The sequence below is a fragment of the Euphorbia lathyris genome, chromosome 6, assembly GCF_963576675.1.
Source record: "Euphorbia lathyris chromosome 6, ddEupLath1.1, whole genome shotgun sequence".
Taxonomy (NCBI): domain Eukaryota; kingdom Viridiplantae; phylum Streptophyta; class Magnoliopsida; order Malpighiales; family Euphorbiaceae; genus Euphorbia; species Euphorbia lathyris.
The window spans coordinates 6,619,057-6,646,428 of NC_088915.1; the positions used below are offsets into that span (position 1 = coordinate 6,619,057).

Genomic DNA, 27,372 nt, shown 5'->3' on the forward strand with positions numbered 1-27,372 from the left:
CAAATGAAAAAACAATCCAGATATCTACTGATTTTTTTAGAACATTATACTTAATTTTTGGAGCACAAACTATAAACTTTAGAACATACGTTATGTTATTTAGAATATGAGTTATAAATTATATTATAGAATAAATGCAAAAATGGTCCATATATTTACTGTTTTTTTAAACAACAATTGTTTTCCTTATCCATTATGGAGCGCTCTGATTAATATACCATTATCCATGTAGCTTCTATTGTTTAATATTAGACATATGCACTTATTAAATATCGATTAAATGTGCATAATAATAAATTATTAATAGAAAAAAAAGAAATGTGCATAATAACGAATTATTAATAGAACAAAAAAATCCAAAAACATGCTCCAATTTTTTATTTATTTAATTCCTCTATATTTTTTGTAATTTTTGTTTTTAAATGTTAAGGACGGAATTCTAAATAATGTTACATAATTCTAAACTTTATAATTTATGTTCTCCAAATTAAGTATAATGTTTAAAAAAATCAGTAAATATCTCGATCATTTTTGCATTTGTTCTATAATATAATTTATAACTCATGTTCGAAAAAACGTAACGCATGTTCTAAAAAACATAACACATGTTCTAAAGCTTATAGTTTATGTTCCAAAAATTAAGTATAATGTTTTAAGAAAATCAGTAGATATCTGGATCGTTTTTTCATTTGTTCTATAATATAATTTATAACTCATGTTCGAAAAACATAACACATGTTCTAAAAAAATATGACGTATGTTCTAAAAAATATATCGTACGTTCTAAACATTATAGTTCGTGTTTGTTCTATAATATAATTTATAACTCATGTTCGAAAAAACATAACGTATATTTTTTTATATAACATAAATTACAAAAATATAGAGGAATGAAATAAAAAATTAGAGCATGTTCTTGTATTTTTTTCTATTAATAATTCATTATTATGCATATTTCTTTTTTTTTTCTATTAATAATTCATTATTATGCATATTTCTTTTTTTTCTATTAATAATTCATTATTATGCATATTTAATCGATATTAATAAGTGCATGCGTCAAATATTAAACAATATTTAGAACATCGTCCTTAACATTTTAAAACATAAATTACAAAAATATGGAGAAATTAAATAAATAAGAAATTAGAGCATGTTCTTGGATTTTTTTTCTATTAATAATTAATTATTATGCACGTTTCTTTTTTTTCTATTAATAATTCATTATAATGCACATTTAATCGATATTAATAAGTGCATGCGTCAAATATTAAACAATAGAAGCTAGAAGTGCAGTGGTATATTAATCAGCGCGCGACATAACACACAAGAAAAGTAATTAGCTCAGTGGTAAGTAATAAGGAGTGTAAACAATGGGTCCAAGGTTCAAACTCCCATGATAGTAGCATTTTTTTTTAATTTTTAGACTCAAAACTACGTAATTTTGAGTATAAAAATTAATAAAAATCAATGGAAAAACGTTGCTGCTGACGATGGGATTCAAACCATGGACCCTTCCAATTACACTCCACCCTACTTACAACTAAGACAATTGCTTCTCTTGTGTATTATATCACTCGCGCTGCTTAATATACCATTGTGCTAGTAGCTTCTATTGTTTAATATTGTTTTTTTTAAAGGACTATTGTTTAATATTTGACGCATGCACTTATTAATATCGATTAAATATGCATAATAATGAATTATTAATAAAAAAAATAAATGTGCATAATAGTAAATTATTAATAGAAAAAAAATCCAAGGACATGCTCCAATTTCTTATTTGTTTAATTCTTTTATATTTTTGTAATTTATGTTATATAAGAAAATATATTTTTTAAAACATATGTTAGAACATATATTTTAACTTTTAAAATACGAACTATGAAGTTTAGAACGTACGATATATTTTTTAGAACATACGTTATGTTTTTTCGAACCTGAGTTATAAATTATATTATAGAATAAATGAAAAAAACGATCCAGATATCTACTGATTTTTTAGAACATTATACTTAATTTTTGGAACACAAACTATAAACTTTAGAACATACGTTATGTTTTTTAGAACATACGTTTGTGCCTTCTATGCTTACTTTGTTTTTAACAAAGTAAGTCTTATTTTGTTTTTTCCACCATTGGATGGTGGTGGAATTTGACAAAGTAAGCTCATCCAATGGTGGAAAAAACAAAGTAAACATAGCCTTTACCGAGTTTATAAATTATATTATAGAACAAATGCAAAAATGGTCCATATATTTACTGATTTTTTTAAAACATTATACTTAATTTTTAGAACACAAATTATAAAGTTTAGAACATATGTAACAATATTTAGAACATCGTCCTTAACATTTTAAAACATAAATTACAAAAATATAGAGGAATTAAATAAATAAGAAATTAGAGCATGTTCTTGGATTTTTTTTAGCATCAGATGCACAATTGTATAATGAACAAACTAAAGTAAGCGTATTTTTATTTAAAAAATATAGTATTGGATTTTTTTTTAGCATCAGAGGCACTTAATAATATATAAATAAAAGAATTGTATAATTAACAAACTAAAGCAAGTGTATTTTTATTTAAAAAATATAGTATTTGATTTTTTTATCATCAGACGCACTTAATAATATATAAATAAGAGAATTATATAATAAACAAACTAAAGTAAGTGGTTCAGCGGTAGATAGCGTTTGCTTTACTCCTTTTATGCCCTAGTCCTAGGTTCGAATCCCTTCACCCTCGTTTTCTTATTTAATCTTTAATTAAAGATACCAAAACTACGTCGTTTCATCTTGTCCTCACCTAAGAAAATATGTGTATTCATATAAATTATGAAACTTTTATAACATCCAAATATGCGATCATATTACTATAGGCACATATATCAAACATTTCGTGTATTAATTATGCCAACACGGAACCGAATGAGTCAACTTTAGTGTAACCATAGCATAACCAAATGATATGAATTAAATATATATATGTGTAGCATGGAAATTACATGAATGCTATCTTAATATGCCTATTTCCGACTTGTCCACATTAGTGAGATCAAGATAATAACACCTTTCATCTCCTTTAACCATCAGAGTGTTACCTGTTTGCATCATTCCACTCCAAACCTCTTAAGTACTTTATTTATATAACCCTTTTGTGATCATATAAGAATATCTCGAAAACGATCTCGATGTATTTGGATCCCTAATATAAAAGAGACATCATCCAAACCTTTCATCTCAAAAATTTTTGATAGAAATTTTTTAGTCTTGCAATAAATTATGTCATTACTGGTAAGCAACATATCATCAACATAAAAATTAGGAAAATGTATTTACTTACACTGAACTTGTGGTATACACAATCATCAGTTAGATTCATCTCAAAACCACATGAGACGATAAGTTGATAAAAAATTATGATACCATTGATGGGTATTGATATTGGAATGTGTATCATATGATGATATGCAACAAATAGGGGATCAATGGAAGTATTTTGAAATGCATTCGAATGAAAGTTAAATATTAAGAAAAAAGTCAACCGTGCAAGGTAAAAAGTCAACTTTTTTACCTCTCTATAATTTGGGACCAAGAGTATTCACAAGACTCGTGTACTCTTTATGGAGTTTCCAACGCCATACAACACGCTTAACCGGAGGTCTAATAAAGAAGTTATAAACTACAAAAAAAAATTTATATCATTGATGGGTATTGATATTGGAATGTGTATCATATGATGATATGCAACAAATAGGGGATCAATGGAAGTATTTTGAAATGCATTCGAATGAAAGTTAAATATTAAGAAAAAAGTCAACCGTGCAAGGTAAAAAGTCAACTTTTTTACCTCTCTATAATTTGGGACCAAGAGTATTCACAAGACTCGTGTACTCTTTATGGAGTTTCCAACGCCATACAACACGCTTAACCGGAGGTCTAATAAAGAAGTTATAAACTACAAAAAAAAAATTTGGCTAAACTTGTGGTTTGATACCGAAAGTTAACTTTTTTTTATAGGGTTATAATTAACCTTAATGTCTTCTATTCAATTAACCGTGCATGATTCCGAACGAAAAACTATAATATGATAACGATTTCTGGTAGTTTGGACCCTATGAAGACTACACCCTATTGTTGCAGGGTATGCCCGAGGTGACACCCGACCATGGAAGGGTGCACACGGTTTAGGAAAAATTCGAATTAAATTTTTCATCTGTTTTGAACTTATCTAATGAGATTCCTTATCACAAAATCAGTAAAAAAAATTAATACATTTTCAAATATGGAATGATTGTAGGAGATTTGATGGGATTTAATTCCAATTAATTGGTTTTAAATGGTTCTATTTTTCTATAATAGAGAGCAACGAATATTGGTTAAGTTAGGAGTGTCTATCGGTTCAGTTTAAATTGTATATCAAATCGAATCGATTGAATTCGAATTTTTTTGACACTTTTCGGTTCGACGTCGGTTTTATCTTTTGGTACATTTCGGTATTCGTTTCGATTCGAAAAAAATATAAAAACCCCAAACCGCACCGAGTTACAAAAATTCTATATTATTTTATATATACACATATCTATTTGAATTTAAATAATATATATACACATATCTATTTGAATTTACAAGTTTGATTTTTTAGGGTGTTTCTATTTACCGTCCCAAATTACTTATCACCACCTCCATTTGGACAATTTTACCCTTTTCATAAAAAAAATTCAAAACTGAATTTTTTTTTTTGAGTGAATCCGCATGTTTTATACCTAGACGGACAATATTTCCCTCTGATCAATGGCCAGACAGAATTTCTATCAAAGTTATGAGAATGGTAAAAAAAGTCCAAATGAGGATGGTGATAAGTAAAATGGAGATGATATTTAGCAATCCACAATTGTTGTTGAGAGAATAAGCTAATATAAATATATTTTAAAAGTATTTCAAAGTTTTTTATTATTGAGGTAAATTTAACGATGAAATATAGTGATTTTTATTTATTGTTTTTATTTTTTAATTAAATTCAGTTGGTTCAGTTTATAATTGAACCAAACTGAATATTTCGGTTCAGTTTTAATCTGGGAATGCGGAATAGTGATCCGGGGCTCCGTCGGGGATCGGTCCCTGCGGATACTCCGAAGATTAAGATAGTTAGTTATTCTTAGAGAGCTTTTTAGGCTAGTGTGAATGAAGTAGAGAAAATAAGAAAGAGTTACCCGCCCCTTCCTCCTTGAATGGGTTATTTATACCGGACAGTCCTGGGCCTGAGGGTCATCTGCCACTTGGTCGCATGATGGGCCGCCCCTGGGCCTTAGTGTCATAATCCGAATCAAGTAGTCCCCCCCCCCGGCCAAATCAGCCGAGTATTGTATGCGAGGAGGTAGTAGCTCGAAAGGACTTTGGCCTTCTTTTAACAAGTGGTGGACAACTGGGTGTGAAGGTACCCGTTTATCTTCCTGAGACCGTTCAGAAAACCGCACGTGCGTTGTGGGTATTAGTGCATCATTAATTGCCTCCTCATTAAATGCCTCTGCATGCGCCGTAAAAGCTACCTTGGACACCGTGCCCTGCCGGCGCCTCCGTCTTTTGGCTGTCTATAAAATGCAGGGGTGAACCCCTTTTTTGTGGTTTACTTTGCCAGAAATTGTTTTGCTCTTTGCCTCTGTACCGTCCCTGTGCTACGGTTGAAGTCGGTGTTTCTCGTTCTAGTTGCTCGTCCTGGGTAGCGGATATATTAGTTGACGGAGCTTTGCTGACTTTTCCTTACGACGCTATGAAGTGCAGGAGAGGAGAGTGCCTCTGCAGCGATAAAGAGGAAGAAAATCCTAGAGCGCGTGCCGCCTAACGTTGAGCGGCCGTTAGGGGGAGTTGTCGCCGGAGTTCTTGAGGTAGTGGTGGTGGTACCAGAGGGCTTGATTACCGAAGAGCGCCCCCTGGCCTCGATCTACGAGGAAATGCGTCAGAGGGTATGGACTCGTGCCGCTGGGGTTACTAATATTGATGGTCGTCGATTCGAGGGAGTCGAGCGGCCAAAAAGGCCGGAATCTTTGTCGGTTGAAGATGCGCATAGTATTATTGTTGCCGAGGATTTGGCCGCTATTTCTGCGGTGTATCGATTGGGAAAGCCCTACGAACTGGTCGCGCTCGGGGAAGATATCCGTGCTCATCATGCAGGTGGCGCGAACGAGCTTATCGTTTATGAGGAGCAGCTTGAATCGGGGATGCGGTTGCCCCTACTTCCCTTCTTCGTGGAGGTTCTGGAGGAATATGACTTGTGTCCTAGTCAAATCCATCCGAATGGGTGGAGGATGATGGTGGCCTTCTATTCATTATGCCGGTCGGCTGGATATCGGGCGACTAGGTTGGTATTCCGCGAGTTCTTTCGGCCGAATAAGGGCCCCCGTTCGCAACACGTTACCTCTCGCACCAAAAGTTTAAAGTGATTGGCGGTTTGAAGGATAAACTTCATAAGTACAGGCATCGCTACTTTCTGGTGCGAAAGTTGGATGGCGATTTCCCTTTCCGAGTAGTGTGGAACGAGGAACCTATGGATCCCAGTCGTTGGCTGAAGCCTCGCGAAAAGTTGCCTTTTGAGGTGCAGCTTGTGTCTTACTTAAAAGGGCTTCCGACAGATAAAGACCGTAAGCAAGATGTCGATGAGCTCGTTCGTCATTTTTTAGCCGCGGGGTACTACATCTGGAACCAATGACGAATGGCTCAGATATCCGGATGGACAGCGGCGGATTTTGAGAGGTGGAAACGCGGATACAACTTCAAAGCCGGAGAATTGGCGGAACTAGAAGCAATTTCTGTGAATGTTGCTGTTGTAGGTGAGGGGTCAGGGTTGTAGGTTTTGCTCCTTTTTTTTCGATGTGCTATTGTTGTTATGTAGTCTAAATTTGTCGTCCTTCTTTGTCATGCAGGTCCCGGAGATCCCCGCGTTAGCATGGACTTTGATCCAAACGAGTTTGGGGTTGGCCTTGATACCGCGAAGGAAGCTTTTGCTGTTGCTTCCGGATCCCTGGCGTCGTTTTCCTCGCTCGAAGATGCGAACTAGGTAGTTCAGAGCATGGGCGGTGTGCTCTCGGTGCACGAAGAGCTTGAAGTTGCTGTAGACATTCCAGAAGGTATGCCCGTGGAGGGGCAGGAGGTCGAGCAAGCTGCCGAGGTGACGGTTGTTGAGGAGGAGCAGATTGAGAACCAACTCCAGGGGCCCCTTACCCGGAAACATAAAAAAGATAAGGGCAAAGCCGTGGCTGGGATGACGAGCGACCAAGTTCGTGCTGTAGATGATGTGGCTGGAGACACTGACAACTCTAAGCGAGCGTGTACTGAGGGTGGGTCCGACGCAGGAGCCGGGATGATGGATCGCATAGGCGATCATCCTGAAATGATGAAGAGAATGGATGTGAAGATTGCCAAGTTTCGCGAGTATGTTATGGGCTTGTCGGTCCATTCGAACATGGCGACATCTGAACTAGCTCGGGCGATGGCTCGAGTAGCTAAGGTGCCAGGGGAAGTTGTCAGGATGGACGGCGTGTCGAAGATGAATCTCGGCGTGGAGACCTTATCGGCGCTTGGTGTGGTAAGCTCTCTTGTCTTGCTCACGTAAATTTGTTTCCATCCACTGTGTAATGAGTTATGCTATTTTGACACAGGCCATTCAAAATGCGAACACGACCTTTGATATGTGTGTTAACGACGAGAACCTGTTCCGGGACATGGAGCAAGGCCTGCGGAACGCGGTGAAAGATCTAGAAACTGCGAATGGGAAGGTCGCCGCAGCCGGGGAACTACTGGAGCGCCGAGAGGGCGAGATAGCTGTGCTGGCCGAGAAGCTGAAGGTGGAGACAGCAGGTAGGGTGGAGCTGGCGAAAAAATTGAAACTTGATGTCGAAAAAATTCGTTCTTACAGAGTTATGCTCAAGTTCTCCACCCTATGGACCCGTCGACTGAAGGAAAAAATTGACGAGAGAGCCAGGCAAGCGGACGCGCTATCCGAAGAGAACGAGAAGCTGAAGCGGGATCTTGAAGCTTCTTGGAAGGAGGCCAGCGAGCTGCGCGCTCTTGCGGGTCAGCGCGAGGAGAAGCTGATCAAAATGGATAGGATGATGCTGATCGCAGCTTCCCATTCTACCGGGTATGACATGCCTCCGGAGGTTATATTTTCTCCAAATGTGTATGATAAGACGGCCCAAAAGAAAGCTGTAGAGTTCTGTGCTCGTTTCAAGAAGTGATTTAGACTGTTTATCTGTTGCTTTCTTGTTTTTTCAAAGTTGTAATGATTTCTGTACAATTGGTATCTTTGCGGATTTTGTGGCAGTAATGTGATCATCACTTTGCATCCTGATTTGATTTGAGCTTCCCTGATCTATTTTTCAAGTCTTGTCGTTCTTTGCTATAAATAGGAGTCGATTTTTGCTTGCAGTTTTCGTTTTATATGGTCAACTGTTTTCAAACGTTCATACTTCGTAGTTGCCTTTGTTATTCCGAGCTCCGTTGAGATGTCACTTCGAGATGTCGTGGATTCTGCTAAGGTCCTCGAGGTCCAGAAAGCTATATCGGCGATGCCTCATCCCTATGTGTATTGTCCCCTGAGGGATGACCACGAGCTAGATAAAAAGGTTCGATATGCGTCTCCAGTATGGATGAATCGGAGTTTGTCCCGGAGAAGTCAAAACGGGGAGAGTGAGAGTTCCGCACCCTATACTGGATCCGCTACTGACTCATGCGAAGTTGTTGTCAGTGCCTTTTCTTCTACTGAGAAGAAAGTCTGGTCGTAAGATGGGATAGGGTTCCTGAACCCGGACGAGTCGGTGGTGCCCGTGATAAATCCTCATCCTGCCTGGGTTAGGCGGATGCTATCCGACGAATTAGATCGGGTTATGAACCTTCCTCTTGTGCTGGAAAACCGTCGTATAGGGTGCCATACTTCGCCAAGCCGTCCACATGGGGCGACGTTTGTCGATCCGGTGAAACCTCACAGCGTAGTCTTTCTTGAATTCTCAAGGCAGGGATTTCTGGGGCCTATACCGGCCGACCCGGCACACCGAGTGACTCATGTGGGGAAAGCATGCTTGTATCATCGGTAGAACGGGCATAATACGGACGAATGCATCGACTGGCGAGCAGTGCATCAAGCCCTTATGGACGCGGGTGCCATTCCGAACCCTGACAGTGTCCGTGCCAAACTTGCATGATGGTGACGTGTTTGATCTGTAGTTTCCTGTGTTTTGGCCATTGTTGGGGCCTTTCTGTTATGGATTTATGTAATGTTTGCTTTGGTATCAAATATAAGCTTATGTGATTTTGCTTCTTCGTGTATAGGCTCAAATCTTCTTCCTTAGTGAGCGTTAATGCATTTGTCTAGTGTTATCTAACGGGGCCCGATGATGTAGTCGATAGCATTTTAGATGCTTTTTCGGCGGAACGCGCAACGTTGTGCCCGTGTTTGAGCAAATGATAACAATAAAGGATTGCTGGTCGATTATGTAGCCGCTCGAGATGTGTGATAAGGCCTTTGGAAGGCATGTAGCTGCTCTGGTTGCGGAATGCGCATAGTTGTGCCCACTTTAGAGCAATCGATAACAATATGGGATTGTTGGTCGGTTATGTGAGCGATTGAGATGCTCGACAAGGCCTTTGGATGGCATGTAGATGCTTTGGTAGCGGAAAACGCATACTTGTGCCCGCTTAAGAGCAATCGATAATAATATGGGATTGTTGGTCGATTATGTGAGCGATTGAGATGCTCGACAAGGCCTTTGGATGGCATGTAGATGCTCTGGTAGCGAAAAACGCATACTTGTGCCCGCTTAAGAGCAATCGATAACAATATGGGATTGTTGGTCGATTATATGAGCGATTGAGATGCTCGACAAGGCCTTTGGATGGCATGTAGATGCTCTGGTAGCGGAAAACGCATACTTGTGCCCGCTTAAGAGCAATCGATAACAATATGGGATTGTTGGTCGATTATGTGAGCGATTGAGAGGCTCGACAAGGCCTTTGGATGGCATGTAGATGCTCTGGTAGCGGAAAACACATACTTGTGCCCGCTTAAGAGCAATCGATAACAATATGGGATTGTTGGTCGATTATGTGAGCGATTGAGAGGCTCGACAAGGCCTTTGGATGGCATGTAGATGCTCTTCAACCAGGGAGTTCGCTTGCGATCTTCGTCAAGTTAAAGTTTTTTGAACAACACGCAAAGTAAAGAAACGAGAGACTTTTATTGATAACTTTCCTTACAAGCTATTGATAATACTTCTTCAATGTCTGGATATTCCAGCTATTGTCGTAGACTAACCCGTCTAAAGAGGCGATCTTGTAAGCGCCATTGTGGAGAACGGTGTCGATCTTGTATGGTCCTTCCCATGATTGGCCGAGCTTGCCCTGAGCCAAAGGGGACTGCGCGGCTGCGGCGTCTCTGAGCACAAGGTCCCCGACTTGAAAAGTGTGAGGGCGAACTCTTCTGTCGTGATATCACGCTATGTTCTGCTTATGGGCCGTGATGTGTAATAGAGCATTAAGGCGCTCTTCCTCCAGTCGGTCACTAGCTTCTGCGAGCTCCGCGTTATTGTCGACTTCTTCGAAACTGGTCAGTCTGGGGGAGCGAAGGATGATTTCAGATGGCGCCATGGCTTCGGCTCCGTATGTGAGAAAAAAAGGAGTGCGTCCTGTCCCCGAGTGAGGGGTAGTGCGGTATGACCATAATATTGCCGCGATGTGGTCGGGCCACGCCCTGCCTTGGTCGGAGAGGCGCGTTTTGATTCCTCGTAGGAGCGTCCGGTTGCTTACCTCTGTGAGGCCATTGCTCTGAGGGTGCGCGACCGAGGTGTATCGTCCTCTGATACCCCATTCTTCGCAGAAATCGCGGAACTGACCACAGTCAAACTGCCTCCCGTTATCCGTGATAAAAGAGTGAGGGATCCCGAATCGGTATATAATTGTTCGTTTGAGAAAACCAATTACATTATCTACCGTTATCTTGGCGATCGCTTCGGCCTCGATCCATTTGGTAAAATGATCGACCGCCACTACGACGAAACGCTTCTCCGCCAGAGCCATCGGGAAAGGGCCGAGCAGGTCAATGCCCCATACTGCGAATGGCCAAGGTGTGATAATGCCCTTGAATGGAGCGGCCGGGGCGTGATGAGTGTTGGCGTGTAGCTGACACGCCTGACAACTGTGAACTAGTCGTGTTACGTCGGAATCCATGGTTTGCCAGTAGAGCCCCTAAAGCCGAGCCTTCTTTGCAATTGTTCGGGCGCCCTGATGCGAGCTACAGACGCCCTGGTGAATTTCTTTCAGACAGTGATCGCCCTCCTCCTCAGAGATACAACGCAGCCAGGGATGCGTGGCAGATTTCCGATAAAGCAGGTCATCATGCAGCGCATAACGCCACGAACGTCAGACCACGAGGGACGCCTGCATCCGATCCTCGGGGAGTGTTCCGTCCTGAAGATATCTGATGATTGGGCTTCTCCATCCCCCTGTCGCGGCATCAGCCGGGTTGATCTGTAGCGAGCTTTCTACGCGAATAGCCGGGGCCCCGGCGACCTCGATGAGGGTGGTCGGGTCATTAGTCTGTTTGCCCGCTGCAAGAGCGGCGATAGCGTCCGCTTCCTCGTTCTCCTCACGTGGTACCAGTATGAGGTCGAGGGTTATCCTTTTTGTTTTGAGTTCGTTGATCAAGGATGTGGCGAGGGCCAAGTATTGGCACATTGTCGGATCTTTAGCCTTGTAGGTGCCGCTGACGTGGCTAACGACAAGCTTTGAGTCCGAGTATATTGTCAGCTGTCCGCTCATTATGGTTGTTGATAATCTAAGAGCTGTGATCAAGGCCTCATACTCTGCCTGATTATTTGTGGTTGGGAAATTGAGCCGGACGGCGTACCGCATGCGGAGATTGTTTGGTCCTTGAATGGCTATGCCAGCGCCTGCCCGTCCTGGAGCGCAGGACCCATCTATGCTCATAGTCCAGACGTCGTTGGGGTGAGCCGTTGCTGTCTTGGGGTTAGTGGTCGATGAGCCGGTGAACTCGACGATGAAGTCGGATAGTACCTGAGCTTTGATCATCGTGCGAGGCTCAAAACGTACGTCGAATTGGGATAGCCGAACGGACCAGTTGGTGATTCGTCCGGAGACCTCTGGTTTCTGGACGGCCTTTTTCAGTGGGTAATTGGTTCTGACCACAACCGTATGTGACTGGAAGTATGGTCTCAAACGCTCTGACGCTTGAGTTATAGCAAACAGAGCCTTTTCGACCTCAGAGTATCGGACCTCGGCCCCCTTCAATACTTTGCTTAGAAAATAAATTGGGTAAAGCTCCGTCCCCTCTTCCTAGGTTAAAACGACTCCTATCGTCTCATCGGCGATGGTGAAGTATAGGTGAATATCCCGCTTTGGTACTAGCACCAATAGTAGTGGAGGTGTGGCGAGGAAACTTTTGATAGCGCTGAACGCAGCCTGGCAGTCCGCCGACCACTTAAAGGGATGCTCCTTTTTTATTGCTTTGTAAAAGGGCAAACACCGCTGTGCCGAGCAAGAGACAAAACGCCCCAAGGTGATGATTCTTCCGTTTAGTCTTTGAACCCCCTGCAGGTCACGCGGTGGCTCCATTGCCAAAACCGCTTCAATCTTCGCGGGGTTAGGCTCGATACCCTTTTCCGACACCACGCAGCCTAGGAACTTACCGCTACGAATTCCGAAGAAACATTTTTCCGGGTTCAACTTAAGGTTATAGGCTCTGAAAATCTTAAACACCTCCGCCAAATCTTGCGGATGGTCGCCTTCCTCGGTGCTAAGAACCACCATGTCATCAATATACACTTGTACAGTCTTGCCAATGAGATGTGCGAACATCTTGTCTACCAAACGCTGGTACGTGGCTCCTGCATTCTTTAACCCAAATGGCATGACATTGTAGCAATACGTGCCTTCATGCGTAATAAAGGAGGTTTTTTCGGCGTCGGCAGGGTCCAGAGGGATCTGCTGGAAACCAGCGATAGCATCGAACTGGGACAAGATCTTGCGACCAGCAGTCTGATCAAGCAGCTGATCTATATTAGGCAGCGGGTAAGAATCCTTGGGGCAAGCTTTATTAACATTCGTAAAATCTACACACATGCGGTACTTCCCGCTGGCTTTCTTTACAAGTACAATGTTAGAAAGCCAGTCTGGGTAGTTAACTTCGCGAATAAATTTTACAGCTAGGAGTTTGTCAATTTCTGCCTTTACTGCGACCTGCTTGTCCCTTGCCTGCACTCGCATCCTCTGCTTTAAGGGTTCGACGGAGGGGTCGATGCTTAGCTTGTGTACTGCTTGATCAGGTGAGACCCCTGTGATGTCTTCGGTGCACCAAGCGAACACATCTGAGTGTTCCGATAGGACAGCTCTGATTTCGTTGGCCAATGGGGACACGAGCCTGGTCCCGATCTTTATAGTCTGATTTTCCCCGAGGACACAGTCGTCGACCGGCTCGATAGGCACATGATTGTACCCTCTCATGTCCATCAGACCGTCCTCCAGGTAGAGCGCTGTCCGGGGCTGAGTTGCCTCCCACTGCAATCTTTTAGCCAACATGCGATCTCCCTGGATGGCGATCCTTCCGCGTTGACTTGGCAAGGTCAAGCATAAACTGGAGATGTCAATCGTGGCTCTCAGGGCAGCCAACAGGGGCCTCCCGATGATGGCATTGTAGGCTAGTGGAATATCGACCACCACCCATTCTGCGGTCTCCTCTGCTTCCTCGACTCCTTCGGCGAAAATAGTAGGCAATGTGATAACTCCCTTGACCGGGACTTCGATCTCCGACAGGCCGACCAGAGGGAAAGATCCGGCTCTTAGGGCAGTGTGAGTACTCTTCATTGCGCGGAGTGCCGTCCATGTGAGCAAGTTCACCGAACTTCCCGTGTCAATCAGCACCCGGTGCGTTTTGAAACCAGCGATGTTGATGGTTACGACCAGAGCTTCTGAATGGCTGGTCCGGAGGGGTGGCTGTACCATTAAGGTCTGCCCGACTTCCTTCCTCTTACGGGAGCTCTCCGGCGGTGCGGAGAGCGCTGGTGCCCCTTCCCTTATGACGTGTATCTCCCCATGGTACCTTGGTCGCTTGGGCTCCTCTGCTCGGCCCGCTTCTCGCTGCTTCGGGCTCTGCTCCCTCTGCCTGATCATTTTTGGTGGTGCGCCCTGCTTTGTGATCCGCTCAATCTCCTTTTGCAGCTGATAGCAGTTTTCCGTGGAATGTCCGGAGGATTTGTGATATTTGCAGTACTCTTTTTCCGTTCGAGACTTGACCTTGTCGCTGGAAGGGATTTGCTGTGTGAATCAGTGAGGCTGGTTCTGAGCTGCGTAATGTACCTCCTTGCCGCGGGATCGATCTCCCTTTCGCTCTAAGTTTGCCCGCTCGGCGCGGGCCGGAAAGGGCATTGGGGCTTCCTTGCGAGCTCTGGCATCCTCTCGTACCTCTGGAATCGGTCTGCCCTTATCCTGCTTGGGTGTGTCTCCCCTGGCCTTGTCTCTGTCCGACTCCTCGTACCCGGCGGGACGGTCGCAGTTATCATACCTAACAAAAGTCTGTGCCATGGTCATGAGCTCCTCGAAAGATCTTGGCATCTTCCGGAAACATTTTTGCTTCAGAGGCTCGCATGAGGTCCCCTTTGCCAAAGCGTCGTGAGCCACCTCCAGGTTGAGGACCTTAACCTGCGAGGCCATATGGTGAAACCTCGAGAGGAAGTTGCGCAGAGGCTCAGTCGCTCGCTGCTTGAGCCCGTTGAGGTCTGAACTGATCTTCCTAACTTTTGCCGCCGCAGCAAAACGGGAGAGGAAAAGATCTTTTAAGAGATCAAAAGAGTTAATTGATTCTGGAGCAAGTCCTCGATACCACTCTTGCGCACTGGACGAAAGCGTGGTCGAAAAGACCTTGCATATGATGTCCTCGTCCTTCGAGTATAAGTTAATGGTGCTCATGAATGAGGCCACGTCATCGTTTGGATCCTCGGTCCCCGTGTATTGGGACAGTCGGGGAGCCTTCCAGTCGCGTGGGAACCTCGTCTCGATGATCCTCTGCACCAGCGGCGTTTTGCTGGACGTGATGCTCCCTCCCATTACGCCCCCGAGGGCCCTTTTATCAAGGAAGCGCTGGATTTTCAGCTCCAACAAATCTTCGCAACTCGCGGCTGAGGTTTCCTCGCGCCGCGCTCTACCTTCTCCGGCCATTACGGCCCCGGCTCCGCTTCCCGCGATGATCAACGGCACCGCGGCCTCCACTGGCGGAGCTCCTTCTTTTTGTAATTCCGCCGCCTCCTTGAGGTATTGCCAGATTTTGGCGTTCTCCTCTTGCAAACTCCTTTGTTGATCTATGATCTTCATCTGGGCCGCCGTATGTATCGCCTGGGTTGCCTGAAAACCTTGGATTGCACTGAGGAGTTGAGTGGTGTTGTAGGTCTCCTCTTCTTCAGGGCTCACCTCCTCCATCAGCGGTCCTAGGTTTTTGGGGGAAATTGGAATGTTCGGGGTCGAACGCTCGGCGTGCGTCATGGAGCTAGTTGCTCCCGTTTCGGGTACTGTCGCCGGGGCCGATTCAGTGGGGGTCTGCATTCTGTTTGAAGCTCCGAAGTCACTTGAGTTCCACGCTCACCGTACCAAATAATCTGGGAATGCGGAATAGTGATCCGGGGCTCCGTCGGGGAGATATTGCTCTTCTCGTGGGCCGGCTCTGCGCGGGGATCGGTCCCTGCGGATACTCCGAAGATTAAGACAGTTAGTTATTCTTAGAGAGCTTTTTAGGCTAGTGTGAATGAAGTAGAGAAAATAAGAAAGAGTTATCCGCCCCTTCCTCCTTGAATGGGTTATTTATACCGGACAGTCCTGGGCCTGGGGTCATCTGCCACTTGGTCGCATGATGGGCCGCCCCTGGACCTTAGTGTCGTAATCCGAATCAAGTTTTATATGTTATTTGAGTTGGTGCTGATGTGCATTATTTTAGTAATTTCTGTATTCGGTTTTTTCGGTTCTATTTTAAACCAATGCACAATAAGTGTTAGCCGATATTTGGTCTGATTATGATAATATTGGATAAAAAGAAATTTCCTCCCAAAATGAAAATTTATGGTTCAATCAAATTACCAAAAGATTTTCTTTCTGCGGCAAATTATACTTCCGTCCCAAACCCAAACAACTACCTCTGGTTTATTCTTTCTTCCCCGACCTACTGAAATACAGTCAAGTGGAGAAATGGCAATGGAGTCAATATCTTCTGCTGTATTTACATTAAATAATAACAGTTTTCAAGTGAGAAACAAGTTCTCTCTAATCCGAACAAGCAAAACCTTCCCCTTCTCCATCAGATATCACGGGCATCGCCGTTCTCAATCTTCAATCATCCAGAATTACAAGCGATATGATTATGATTATCAAGGTAAAACATACTTAATCTGATGACTTCTAATTGCTGTTTTTATTATATCATTTATGGTTTTGTTGCTTGATTTCCTTTTTTTTTTTTTTCTAGACGCAAATTAGGTCTAGCCCTATTTGGGTTATTTTGGCTGATATTTTGAATGAAACTCTTGTTATCCGTAGTGTCTTTTGTCTCTAATTTGGAGTGGAGGATTGGTTCTCTGAATGAATCAGTATTTGATTCTCCAGAACCAGGGGGAGGAAACAGGGGGCTGGGGGTCAGGCCCCTCCGGCCGCAGGGTGGTTCCGGCCCCATATCTCCACACAATTGCAGCTTTGTGTTAAATTAGCACTCCAAAGATTGAGGCAGCCCAAAGCTGGGCTGCCTCAATTAATTACGATTTGGCGCAGGATGGGCCAAAACTTAGGCCCATCCTGGACCAGAACTGTTGAGTGTATTTCAATTTTGTTGAAGAAAAAGGGATTGTAGTGATTTATGTAAGGTGCCAAAACTGCTTATCCTCTCGTAATGATAATTGCATCGCCAATCGTGTTGTGTGATCTATATATGTCTATTATACGTGATGGAAATGAGACAAAAATGATAATGGGATAAGGTACAAAACACATCCCCGAAGTTGGTAACTAAGAGCAATTTTACAGTCAAGGTTGTCAAGATGCGCCAGTTTTAGACATCATTGCAAATTACAGATATTTTGTTCTAGTGCCCTGTACTTGTTGTCTTTCATTTGGATAATTTGGTTCTAAGTAATTTAGTTTTTTCTTTTTTACATTTTCTGTAATTTCAGAATAGACTTGGAGATGGAATATCTCTTAGAGCATCCCTAATGGATGTCATTTACTTGTTACTTTGGGGTAAAGAGTTGTAACTAACCATTAGATAGGTTGTGTCTAAATATAGTTAGTTACTTTTTATAGTGACAAACAGTGAAGTTATCCCATAAAATCCAAAGAAAAAAAATAAAATGGGAGTGTACCACACGGAGGCGCCAGATGCGCTGCATCTGGCGCGTGTAGCACAAGCGCCAGATGAGGCGCATCTGGCGCCTCAACTTACAGCACTTATTACAGTGGTTTTTACTTTATTAATTTTAAATTCAATCACTGTTAGTTTATTTTTTATTTTTTTTTATCACTACAAATTATAAAATTACAAAGGACTCTAATGCTTTGTTACCCGTGGGTGTGATTTATGTCTTGGTGCCACCACTAGACATGCTCTTAGCTCGACCAAATATTTAGATTTAGATTTTTTTTTTTGTCCAACACACAGACAGAACACGATATAATTTTTTTTTGACCTTTATACGGTTACTAATGAGTGGTAAGGTAAAGCACATGTGCAGTATAGGTAACAAAATTAATGACCGAGGAAGCAATTCCGTTAGTGATGACTGAAATTGGTCAAATTAGCCAATCGGGGTAAAATTGCACCATTTTAGACGTTAGGAGTAAAATTGCTTTTGATTGCCAACTTTATGGGTATTTTTGTACCTTATTCCAATGATAATTATGTCATATGGATCGTGTCAAACATGTTGCGACTTTCGTAATCCTATGAGTGCTTAATCAAACTTAAGCTAAAAAACAATAAAAAAAAAAAAAAGGGCGGCCCGGTCGCATTACGCGTCCCCGCTGAGCGAGGGTCCGGGGAGGGGTCCCACCACAAGGGTGTATTGGGGGCAAGCCTTCCCTTGCCAATTTAATTGGCAAGAGGCCGCTCCTAAGACTCGAACCCGTGACCTCTGGTCACACGGCAACAACGTTTTACCGTTGCGCCAAGGCTCGCCCTCTTTAAGCTAAAAAACAATATTTTAGGAAAATTAAGCTAAAAAACTTTCTTCTATTTTCCTTTTGATCTGATTTCAGCAAACTTCTAATCGGAGATGACACGTGGATAACAAAAAGACATTTTTTCGATACGTGAAAAATAAATAACAAAAAAATTAATTTTTCTTCTAACCCCATAAACCTCACGCGCCCCAGTGTCAACCTGTCACCCACATGACATCTCCGGTCAAGAAGTTCGTTGAATTCAAGTCAAACGGACAATAGAAAAAACAAAAGTGGGCTTCTATGAAGAATTAAACTGTTATGACAATTTCGTTCCATTTCTAATAATTGGAGGACCATGAGCGTAATTAACTGTGTTATTATTATTATATTTAAGGATTTTTACTGGCTATATTTCAAATAGAAGAAGAATATTTTGACTTAGTCAGGGAAGTGTGCCTGCTGATAGGCTTTCTTTGATATTGCAAAATGGCATCGAATTTTCAAGATGTGGAAATATTTTGAACAATAACAAAGGATATGGATTTGAAAGCTTTTAGTTCTTTGATGAAATTTTCGTCTTGGTGCCTATCTATGGTGCACGGACACTTCTCTTTAGTAGTGTTTCCCCGTTTCTGTCTGTGTCCATATCTGTTTTTGTTTGAAGGCTATTTTATGAAGGTTATGGTTTAGAAATAACGTTTCCGGCGTCCGTTTCCATGTCTGTATCCGTATCCGTGTCTGTGCAACATAGGTGCCTATTGATCTATGTCCTGTAAGAAGACAGCTGTTACTAACCTGTATTTTCAATAAACCAGCTTAATAGTGTTATCAAAGCTGCCCCCAAATGGAATCCGCCTCAAGCCTCGCCTTGTTTACAGCCCTAGCCAGCTACTGTTATTGCTGGAATGATATTCTCAGATTGTTTTACAAACTTTGGCATTACAGCAATGTGGTGAGATTAATTTAATTCGAAATATTCTGGAATGTTTTGAAATTGAGAGGTATATTCTGCATAATTTGAGACTGACATCTGTTGCCTCTCATGTTTCTGTCATACAATTCATATTTTTATAGCCAAGCAGTTGGCAATTAGGATAAATTGTGCTTTTCTGACTTTGTTTCTAATACGTGGCGCGTTGGGTGTTACCCTCATATGGAAAAGCACAACTTGGCTTTCGATGCAAGATGAGCGCCCTGTTCCACTCATAGCCATGTTGCACAGAAACTCCTCTTCACTAGCGTTTTCGTGTTTCATGTCCGTTTCCGTTTCTTTTACGCTTTCATTACCATTTCATAGCTAAAATTTATTAGAAATAACGTTTCCCGGTGTCTGCTTCCATTTCGATTACAGTTTCCTAGCTAAATTTTATTAGAAATAATATTTCCTGGTGTCCGTGTCCGTTTCCGTTTATATGCAACACAGACTCATAGTTATCAAAGGCGTGCCTCAGGCTCAAAAGGTAATAGGTTCCATTCCAGCCATGTCGCCTGAGAAGCCAAAAGGCAAGCTCTGTTCAAAAGGCTCGTGCCTGAGTGTGCCTTTCTGAACCTAGTGCCTAGGTGCGAATTTAGAGGCTACACCGTGTTTTTTAGAATTCCAAGTTAAAAATAGGTTGTTTTAATCTCAGTCCTTTCTTATCTATATGATCTATGGCTGAAATTAGAATAAAAAGAAATAAATAGAAAAGGAAAGGAAAGAAGATTTGAAGGGCAGAAATATCGCAAAGAACAACACAAAAAAGCGTTGCTCCTTTTTGAATAGTATAGAAATATCTATGTTGCCCGGAAACTCTTCTTAATTAGCATTTCTGCGTTTCGTATCCGTATCCTTTTCAGTTTCTTTTCCGCTTCCGTTACCATTCCCTAGCTATAATTTTTTAGAAATAACGGTTCCCGGTGTCCGTTGCCGTTTCAGTTTCCGTGCAACACAGGAAATATCACAAAAAGTAGTTATTAGACTATTATTTAATTAACTTAGAGGATATGGTTGAACTTTAGTCTTAAATTTGGAATTTTCATTATGAATTATGATTATAGAAGAGTTAGTAGTTAATTTGAAATTTATTTCGTACACTTTATGGTTAAGATTATGGATAATCGGATATGATTTAGTATTCGACTATTTATTGCATTTTAGAAATATTAAGTTTTAGTCATTTCCGATTTTATATATTATTTTTCTTTGCTGCTTCTTGTGTCGCTCAGGCGCGCACTTGAGCCTTCAGCCTTATTGTGCCTCACGTCTTTAATAACTATTGTTCTACTACGTATTTGCCTCGAAAACTAGTGTATGCAGCAAGAAGCTCTGCTTTTTCTCTAATTTATCAGACCGTAACCTGTTTATATAGAAACACTAAGTTTATCGGGTTAGAAACACTAAGTTCTATTTTATATATTATTTTTCTTTACTGCGCCTTCTGTCGCTCAGGCGCACGCCTGAGCCTTGCATCTAGGCTCAAGGACCCCTCGCGCGTTATTTTTCCTTGCATCTTTATTAATAACTATGGTTCTACGATATATTTGTATTGAAAGCTAATGTATGCAGCCAGAAGCTCTGCTTTTCCTCTAATTTATCAGATTGTAACCTGTATATACTGATCTAATTGTCATGGTCATAAATTATTCTGCTATGAAAATAATTTTCATGTTCAGATTTTCAGGCTTACGCAAAACCTTCACGCCTTTTAGGAGCCACAGAACCAAAAGTTTGCCTAGAAACCGTCCAAGAAAAGAATTTTACGTCTTTACATGAGAACGAGTCTCAGTCTTTATTCAAGGTTAAGCTACAGACCAGTAATGCCTATGGCTCAAGTCTGAGTGATGAGAATGCTGGAATACTCTTATGCTTAATAGACACGAATGGAGACTCCATTTTGCAGAGAATACCGGTGCTTTTGAAGTCCGATTCTTCTTCAGAAAGCGTTGGCCTGGTGGTCGAGTCACGCAAACTTAATTTCCAAAGAGGTTCAGTTGATGAATTAATCTTCAGGGGACCAAAATTAGAGAGAATTGAAGCTTTGTGGATAAGCATTGAATCAGGTTGGCCTCTTCTTTAGCTGTTTCTGATTGCCTGTACGCATAGCATAACGGATAGGAAAAACGCATGTTTGAGTACCGATCAATTCAACTTAGACCGATTACGCCCTTGGTGTTTTAAATATACATTAATCCCTATTAGACTCAGTTATATGTATGATTCAAACTCCGTTTAGTGTGTGTGGAACTGCCAACATGTCATGTTTTAACACGTTATCTAACACAGATCGCCGCGTCAGATAAGTGGCATGTAATTTGTGTCAGGTGAATTGTTAAAACAGTGTCATGTTGCTAGTGCCTCGACTCGCGTGATAAACCGAGTTTGAAAACACGCATAACTTAGAGGGTTAATGTGTTAAAAATAATTGATTAAGGGCTTCATGTATTCATATAAAAGATCAAGAGCTTAATCAGTAAAAAATGAATTGATTATGGGTTTAAATATGCGTTTTCCTAACAGATTTCTATTCTCTGAACCAGTTTTGTGAAGGATATTGCATTAGGAGCCTAATGTATCTCACATATAATTAGGGTTGTAATCGAGCCGTGCCGAGTTTTGGCCTGCTTATGCCTGGCTTATAAAAAAATTGACGAGATCAAGCTCAACATCATTTTCGTGAGCTGCTCACGAGCAGCTCGATAATTGTATTCCTTAATTATATTGATTTGAATTTTTTTAACATAGTTTTGAAACCTAGAAAACTACGTTGTTTTACATTTCTCCCTTTATTGAAAATATTGTTATTAAAAAAATAATCAAACCAAGCTTGCTCACGAGCGTGTTCATGAACCTAGTCGAGTTTCGGCTTGTTTATAAATTTAGCCGAACACGATCGAAGTTTTATCGAGCCGCTCATGAGCGACTTGGCTCATTTACATTCCTACATATAATATAGGTAAATTAAGCTAAATGCTCTAGTTTTGATTTACATAACACAACAACATCGGAAGCCTTAATCCTAATTAATTGACTTATTTTCATAAATTATATTATACTGATTTAGCGGACGAATCGGTTTTGTTTGCAATCTTTTGATTCGGTGGAATGCCAGAAAGCTAGAGTTCTATAAACTTGTTGATTCTATGAATACCAGAAGAAAAAAGAGAAAATTCTCTGCTAGCGCAACGAAAGACATTATTAACCTTACTAATGTCAAAATGATAAATAAACTAAACTTTTAAAATGAAAGAACACAGCTGACACAATATAGATCTTGGTCTGATGATATAGAAGTGTCTTAGTCTTAAAGATCACTCATTTACTATGTTTCACGGAAACTCTTTGTCACTAGCGTTTCCGTATTTCGTGTCCGTTTCCGTTTCCATTAACGTTTCCTTCTATATTTTTATAGAAACGATGTGTCTCAGCGTCCGTTTCTGTTTCTGTTTCGCTCATTTATTACTTATTAGTTTTTCTTAATCTGAACATTGTGATGATGGATTTTTCCGTTCTTCCCCGTCTTAAATTTCTAAGTCAGGTCAATGGAGATTCGGCGGTGCGAGCCTAACTGTCATTAGTACTAATCAACATTCTGCGGAAGAAACCGATTCTGGAAATTTTCAAATTACGGCATTACAATACGAATTCGAAGTTGATGATCTTTTGCTCGGAGAGCGATGCGACATAGCTATGGTTGAACTCCGACCTACCCTTGTTTCCGAATTATCCGGAGCTGACCCTTCCATATTACTGAGTAAAGCCCCTTCCGAATCCACAACAAAATCAACATTTGAAGACAGTATGAAAGAGTATTTAGATTTGAAGCTATCTTTGTTATCCTATGATGCTGCTCTAATATTTGTCGGTACAACAGCGACGAATTTCTCGTTGGGGGAAAACGTAAGTGCTGCATTCTTTATCGGTGGAATCGTTGGCTTCTTATATTTGTTGTTACTGCAAAAGTCTGTTGATGGGTTGGAGGTTTCATCACCAATTTCCGGGGAAACACGGAAGGATTCGCCACCGATTTTCGGGGAAACGGGGAGGATTATTACGGGCTTGGCTTTGGCAATAGGATTGACCTCTTTAGGGTTGAAATATGTTTATGGAGATTTTCAAGTTGCATTCACCTCAAAGGAGCTTTTGTTTGGAATGATGGGATTTCTTGGATGTAAAGTTGCTGTGGTTCTTGCTGCATTCAAGCCAATATCTATTGGTCTTGAGGAGACTGAAAGTTGAAGGTAGACATTATAATTTTCTTTTGATTATATCCATGGTTCTCGATCTCGAACTATCGGAAATGGAACGGAATTGTCGTAACACTTTAATTCTTAAAAACGAACTTCTTGTCGTTTAAGTTTGGAATAAGGTATCAAAATGACCGAATTTTTTTTGGGGAAGTGCTAATTTAACCCCAATGTATGAAATAGCACCATTTTAGTCTGGATAAAGGAACTTGACGCCTCAACGTAAGTTCGGTTACCTAAGGCTAAATTGGTAGCATTTCATAAAAGTTAAGGTTAAAATAGTGCTATTTTGTACGTTGGGGCTAAATTGGCCATTTTTAAACAACTTTAAGGTCATTTTGATACCTTGTCCCTTTAAGTTTTGTTTCTTTTGTTGTTTTTTTGGCCGTAAATTAGTCAATTCATTTGTCGGGGTCTCAAGTCACTACACTTTTGACACGAGGATTAGGGATACAAAGGAAAAAAAAAGACTAGTTTTTGTCTTCTTTTCCTTGCACGTGGTTAAAAATTGATGTAGTGACGATTTTGTAACTTCTGTAAGTTGTGGGGTTTCGGATATTTCGGTCAAATTTGGAAATTTACCATTAATTGCAATTAATTGTAAATTTCCGAATTTGACCAAAACATCCGAAACTCCACAATTTGTAGAAATTATAAAATCGCCACTGCATAAAAAATGGTTGACATGGAATCTCCGGTAAATGGGTTTGCTAATTTCCGGTCAAAAAGATAATAGAAGAAACAAAAGTCAAACGGGGAGGGGTTTTTCGTTACAAAAGAAAGAGTTATGACAATTTTATTTCATTTCTGATAGTTTGAGGATCATAAGTGTAATTAATTACGTAGACAAAGGCAAGTACTTAGTTTGGTTAGAAATATGGAACTCAAACAAATATATGTATAGGTTGCTTGTGCATATCAAAGGCAAATTGTATAAAAATGATATATAAAATTGTATATATTTACTTTTAAGGAAGTACAAACAAAAAAGCTATGTGGTTTCGTGCATTTGCAGACAGAGTAATGTGGTATATTTTGCAGTAAAAGAAACCGTGTTTTATATTTTTAGTAATTTAAGAATTCAATTAACAATTTTTTTTTTTTTTTTTGCTAACGTGACATATTGATTTTGCTGATATGACATGTTAAATACATAGTAGTTAGCCTGATCGAGTTTGGACCTAGACAGACTTGCATATCTTCTAGCTCGGCCTAGTTCCATTCAAGCCTGAAATGCTATGAGTGTGATTATGCGAGTTTAAATGTGTTTCGGTTAGGGGTTTTTGAATTAGGTTTAATTAAGTTCATTCAGTCCCATGAATAGGTCTGTAACCAACTTTATTGCAAAGCGTAATACATTTTGAGCCTCTAAACTTTTACTTTTCTTTTTGTAACACCTAACTCATCCATCTCGAACGATTGGTCGAACTTTTGGAGGAGGATCGATCTTCCCCTATTGTATTGAATCAATAAAAAAAAGAGGTCAATGATGTCTCCCCGTATTGTTTGATCCAATATTGACCGAAGACGAGCCCCGATTTCCATAGATCCTTGGTTTGAGTCTCTAATTATTGATTTTTAGATATTAGGAAAAATAATAGGAAAATAAAGGCCCTTAGCTAACAATTTCGTTATGATTATGATCCACGTTCCATTTAAGGCGCGTGCTAGAGCGGAGATTAAAATTATCCTAACGAGACCAATTGTTTTTGTTAATGCAAAGACTCGTTCTTGTCAAAGAAATAAAGTTTTAACTCTATAAAATTTTAATTTTTTTTTGGTCATAAATTCAATTTTTAACTTGTGGACAAAAATAAACTTTACAGATAAAATATATTTTTATACAAAAATTACTTAGCTTCTTATTCTAAAGCAAGTACTATTTATGACAGCACTTATGTTGACGACATATTCAAAGGTTGCTGTCTTATAATCTCCAAAATTAGAAAATGACATTAGCATAATCCATTGATTAGACATTGTAATTAGCTATTAGTACAATGGTGAGCCCCGAGCGGAGCGGAAATTGCAGTTGAGTCCCGGAAATTGCAGACGAGCATGATTTGAAATAGGTCCGGGTTTTCAACCCGAATCTATTTCTTTTTTTCCAATTCAGATCAAAACGATGTTAGGACAAAAAAAAAAGTAGCATAACTCCGAATGATTTGGGTTGTATCTGTCTCTAAATCTGGGGTGTTGCGTCCCAATTGTCTAAGTGGGTATCCGCTTAGAATCATCTCTTCCAGGGTTAATTCTGACGTCTAGGGTTCAACAACTTCTCGGGTTGATGACGAAAGTGTCATATAAAATGTTTTGAATGCCTATAGGAGGTATATCGCTTTTATAACGATCTAAGAAAAGACTTCCTAAAAAATTCGTCATCTGCAGTCTTGTAATTTTTTTTATTAATTGATTACTTAATTTTCACTTGGATATGGTATGGGTTATATCTCTGTCTCTAAAATTTGGGGGTGTGATCTAATTGTTTAGGAAGATGACCGCTTAGAATCACCTCTCTTAGGATTAATTTTGGCAGCTGGAAATGCAATGTCTCTTGTGCAGCGGGCGAACTACTTTATGAAAACAAGTGTCATATAAATCATAGAATAAAATGTCTTGAATGATTATAAAAGGTACATCATATTCGTGGTGATCTAAGACAAAACTTCCTTAGAAATTCATCATCCATAATTTTATAATCTTTTAATTAATTAATTGATTATTTAATTTTCACTTGGATAAAAAGCCGACAGTCGTTTAGAGTCACCTCTCCCAGGGTTAATTCTGGCGGTTGGAAATAGTCTCTCATGCATCCTCTCTCTCCGCCTTTAGTTAAGGACATACTAATTTAGAAAAACAAGTGTCACATAAATCATAGATGAAAATGTCTTGAATGATTGTAGAAGACACATCATATTCGTATTCGTGATTCTAAGAACAAACTTCCATAGAAATTCATCATCCATAATCTTATAATCTTTTAATTAATTGATTACTTAATTTTCACTTGGATATAGCTTGGGGTCTTATGCCTCAATTATCTAGGCGGACGCCCGTTTAGGATCACCTCTCCTATGGTTAGTTCTGGTGATTGGTAATGTAATGACCTCTCTTACACCTGCTTCCTCCATCTCTGGTTAAAGACGAACTAATTTAGAAAAAAATAAGTGTCACATAAATTATAGAATAAAATGTTTTGAATAATTAATTCCTTAGAAATTCGTCATTTATAATCTTTTAATTAATTAATTGATTACTTAATTTTCACTTAGATATGGCTCGTATTGTATCTTTATCTCCAAATGCGGGGTGTTGTGCTTCAATTGTCTAGGCAGACAACCGTTTAGAATCACCTCATCCAAAATTAACTTTGGTTATTAAACGTGCAATAGACTTTCGTGTTCATGATGTTAAAGACTGATGTGACATATGGTCCCAAGGCCCATCCAATGCTCACATAAGACACGTTTCAAGAGCTATCTTGCCTAAAAACCTTATCTGGCCTCCGCATACAGAAGGTCTGACTCAAGATCTCAAAACGGGACAAGCCTAGTCGTTCTGATTCCTGCAGCTAACTCCAAGGTCTATAAAAGGGAGCAAGTGACACCCTTCTGAGGGGTATTCCCTCTCTATATCATTTTTACTATCCCATTACTCTTTCCATCTGTAACTTGACCGTCGTAGGGTTTCCAGAGACAATTCCCGACACAAATCAATTGAATTCAGTGGATTTGCTACTGTTCAGTCTCAATACCTTATAAAGACTTACCCTAGAAGGTACCTCAAAGGGAGATGATTTCCTCACACATATAACGATGCATATAACTCTCCAATTAAGCAATGTGAGATGTTTAACACGCCCACCTTACACCCGATTCATTTGGTGCATGACGCTAATATCAGCGGGAACCCCAATATTGAATACGATGACTCTGATACCATGTAAATA

The 27,372-nt window shown here is 40.5% G+C and overlaps 1 protein-coding gene across 1 annotated transcript; it reads left to right on the forward strand.

Moving 5' to 3' along the window:
* The first annotated feature begins 16,110 nt into the window (after nt 1–16,110).
* On the forward strand, nt 16,111–24,464 carry LOC136233335 (uncharacterized). The gene is made up of 3 exons (XM_066022969.1): nt 16,111–16,422; nt 20,853–21,239; nt 22,715–24,464. The coding sequence occupies exons 1-3, from the start codon at nt 16,113–16,115 to the stop codon at nt 23,413–23,415; spliced, it is 1,398 nt and encodes a 465-aa protein (XP_065879041.1). The 5' UTR covers nt 16,111–16,112; the 3' UTR covers nt 23,416–24,464.
* The last annotated feature ends 2,908 nt before the right edge of the window (nt 24,465–27,372 follow it).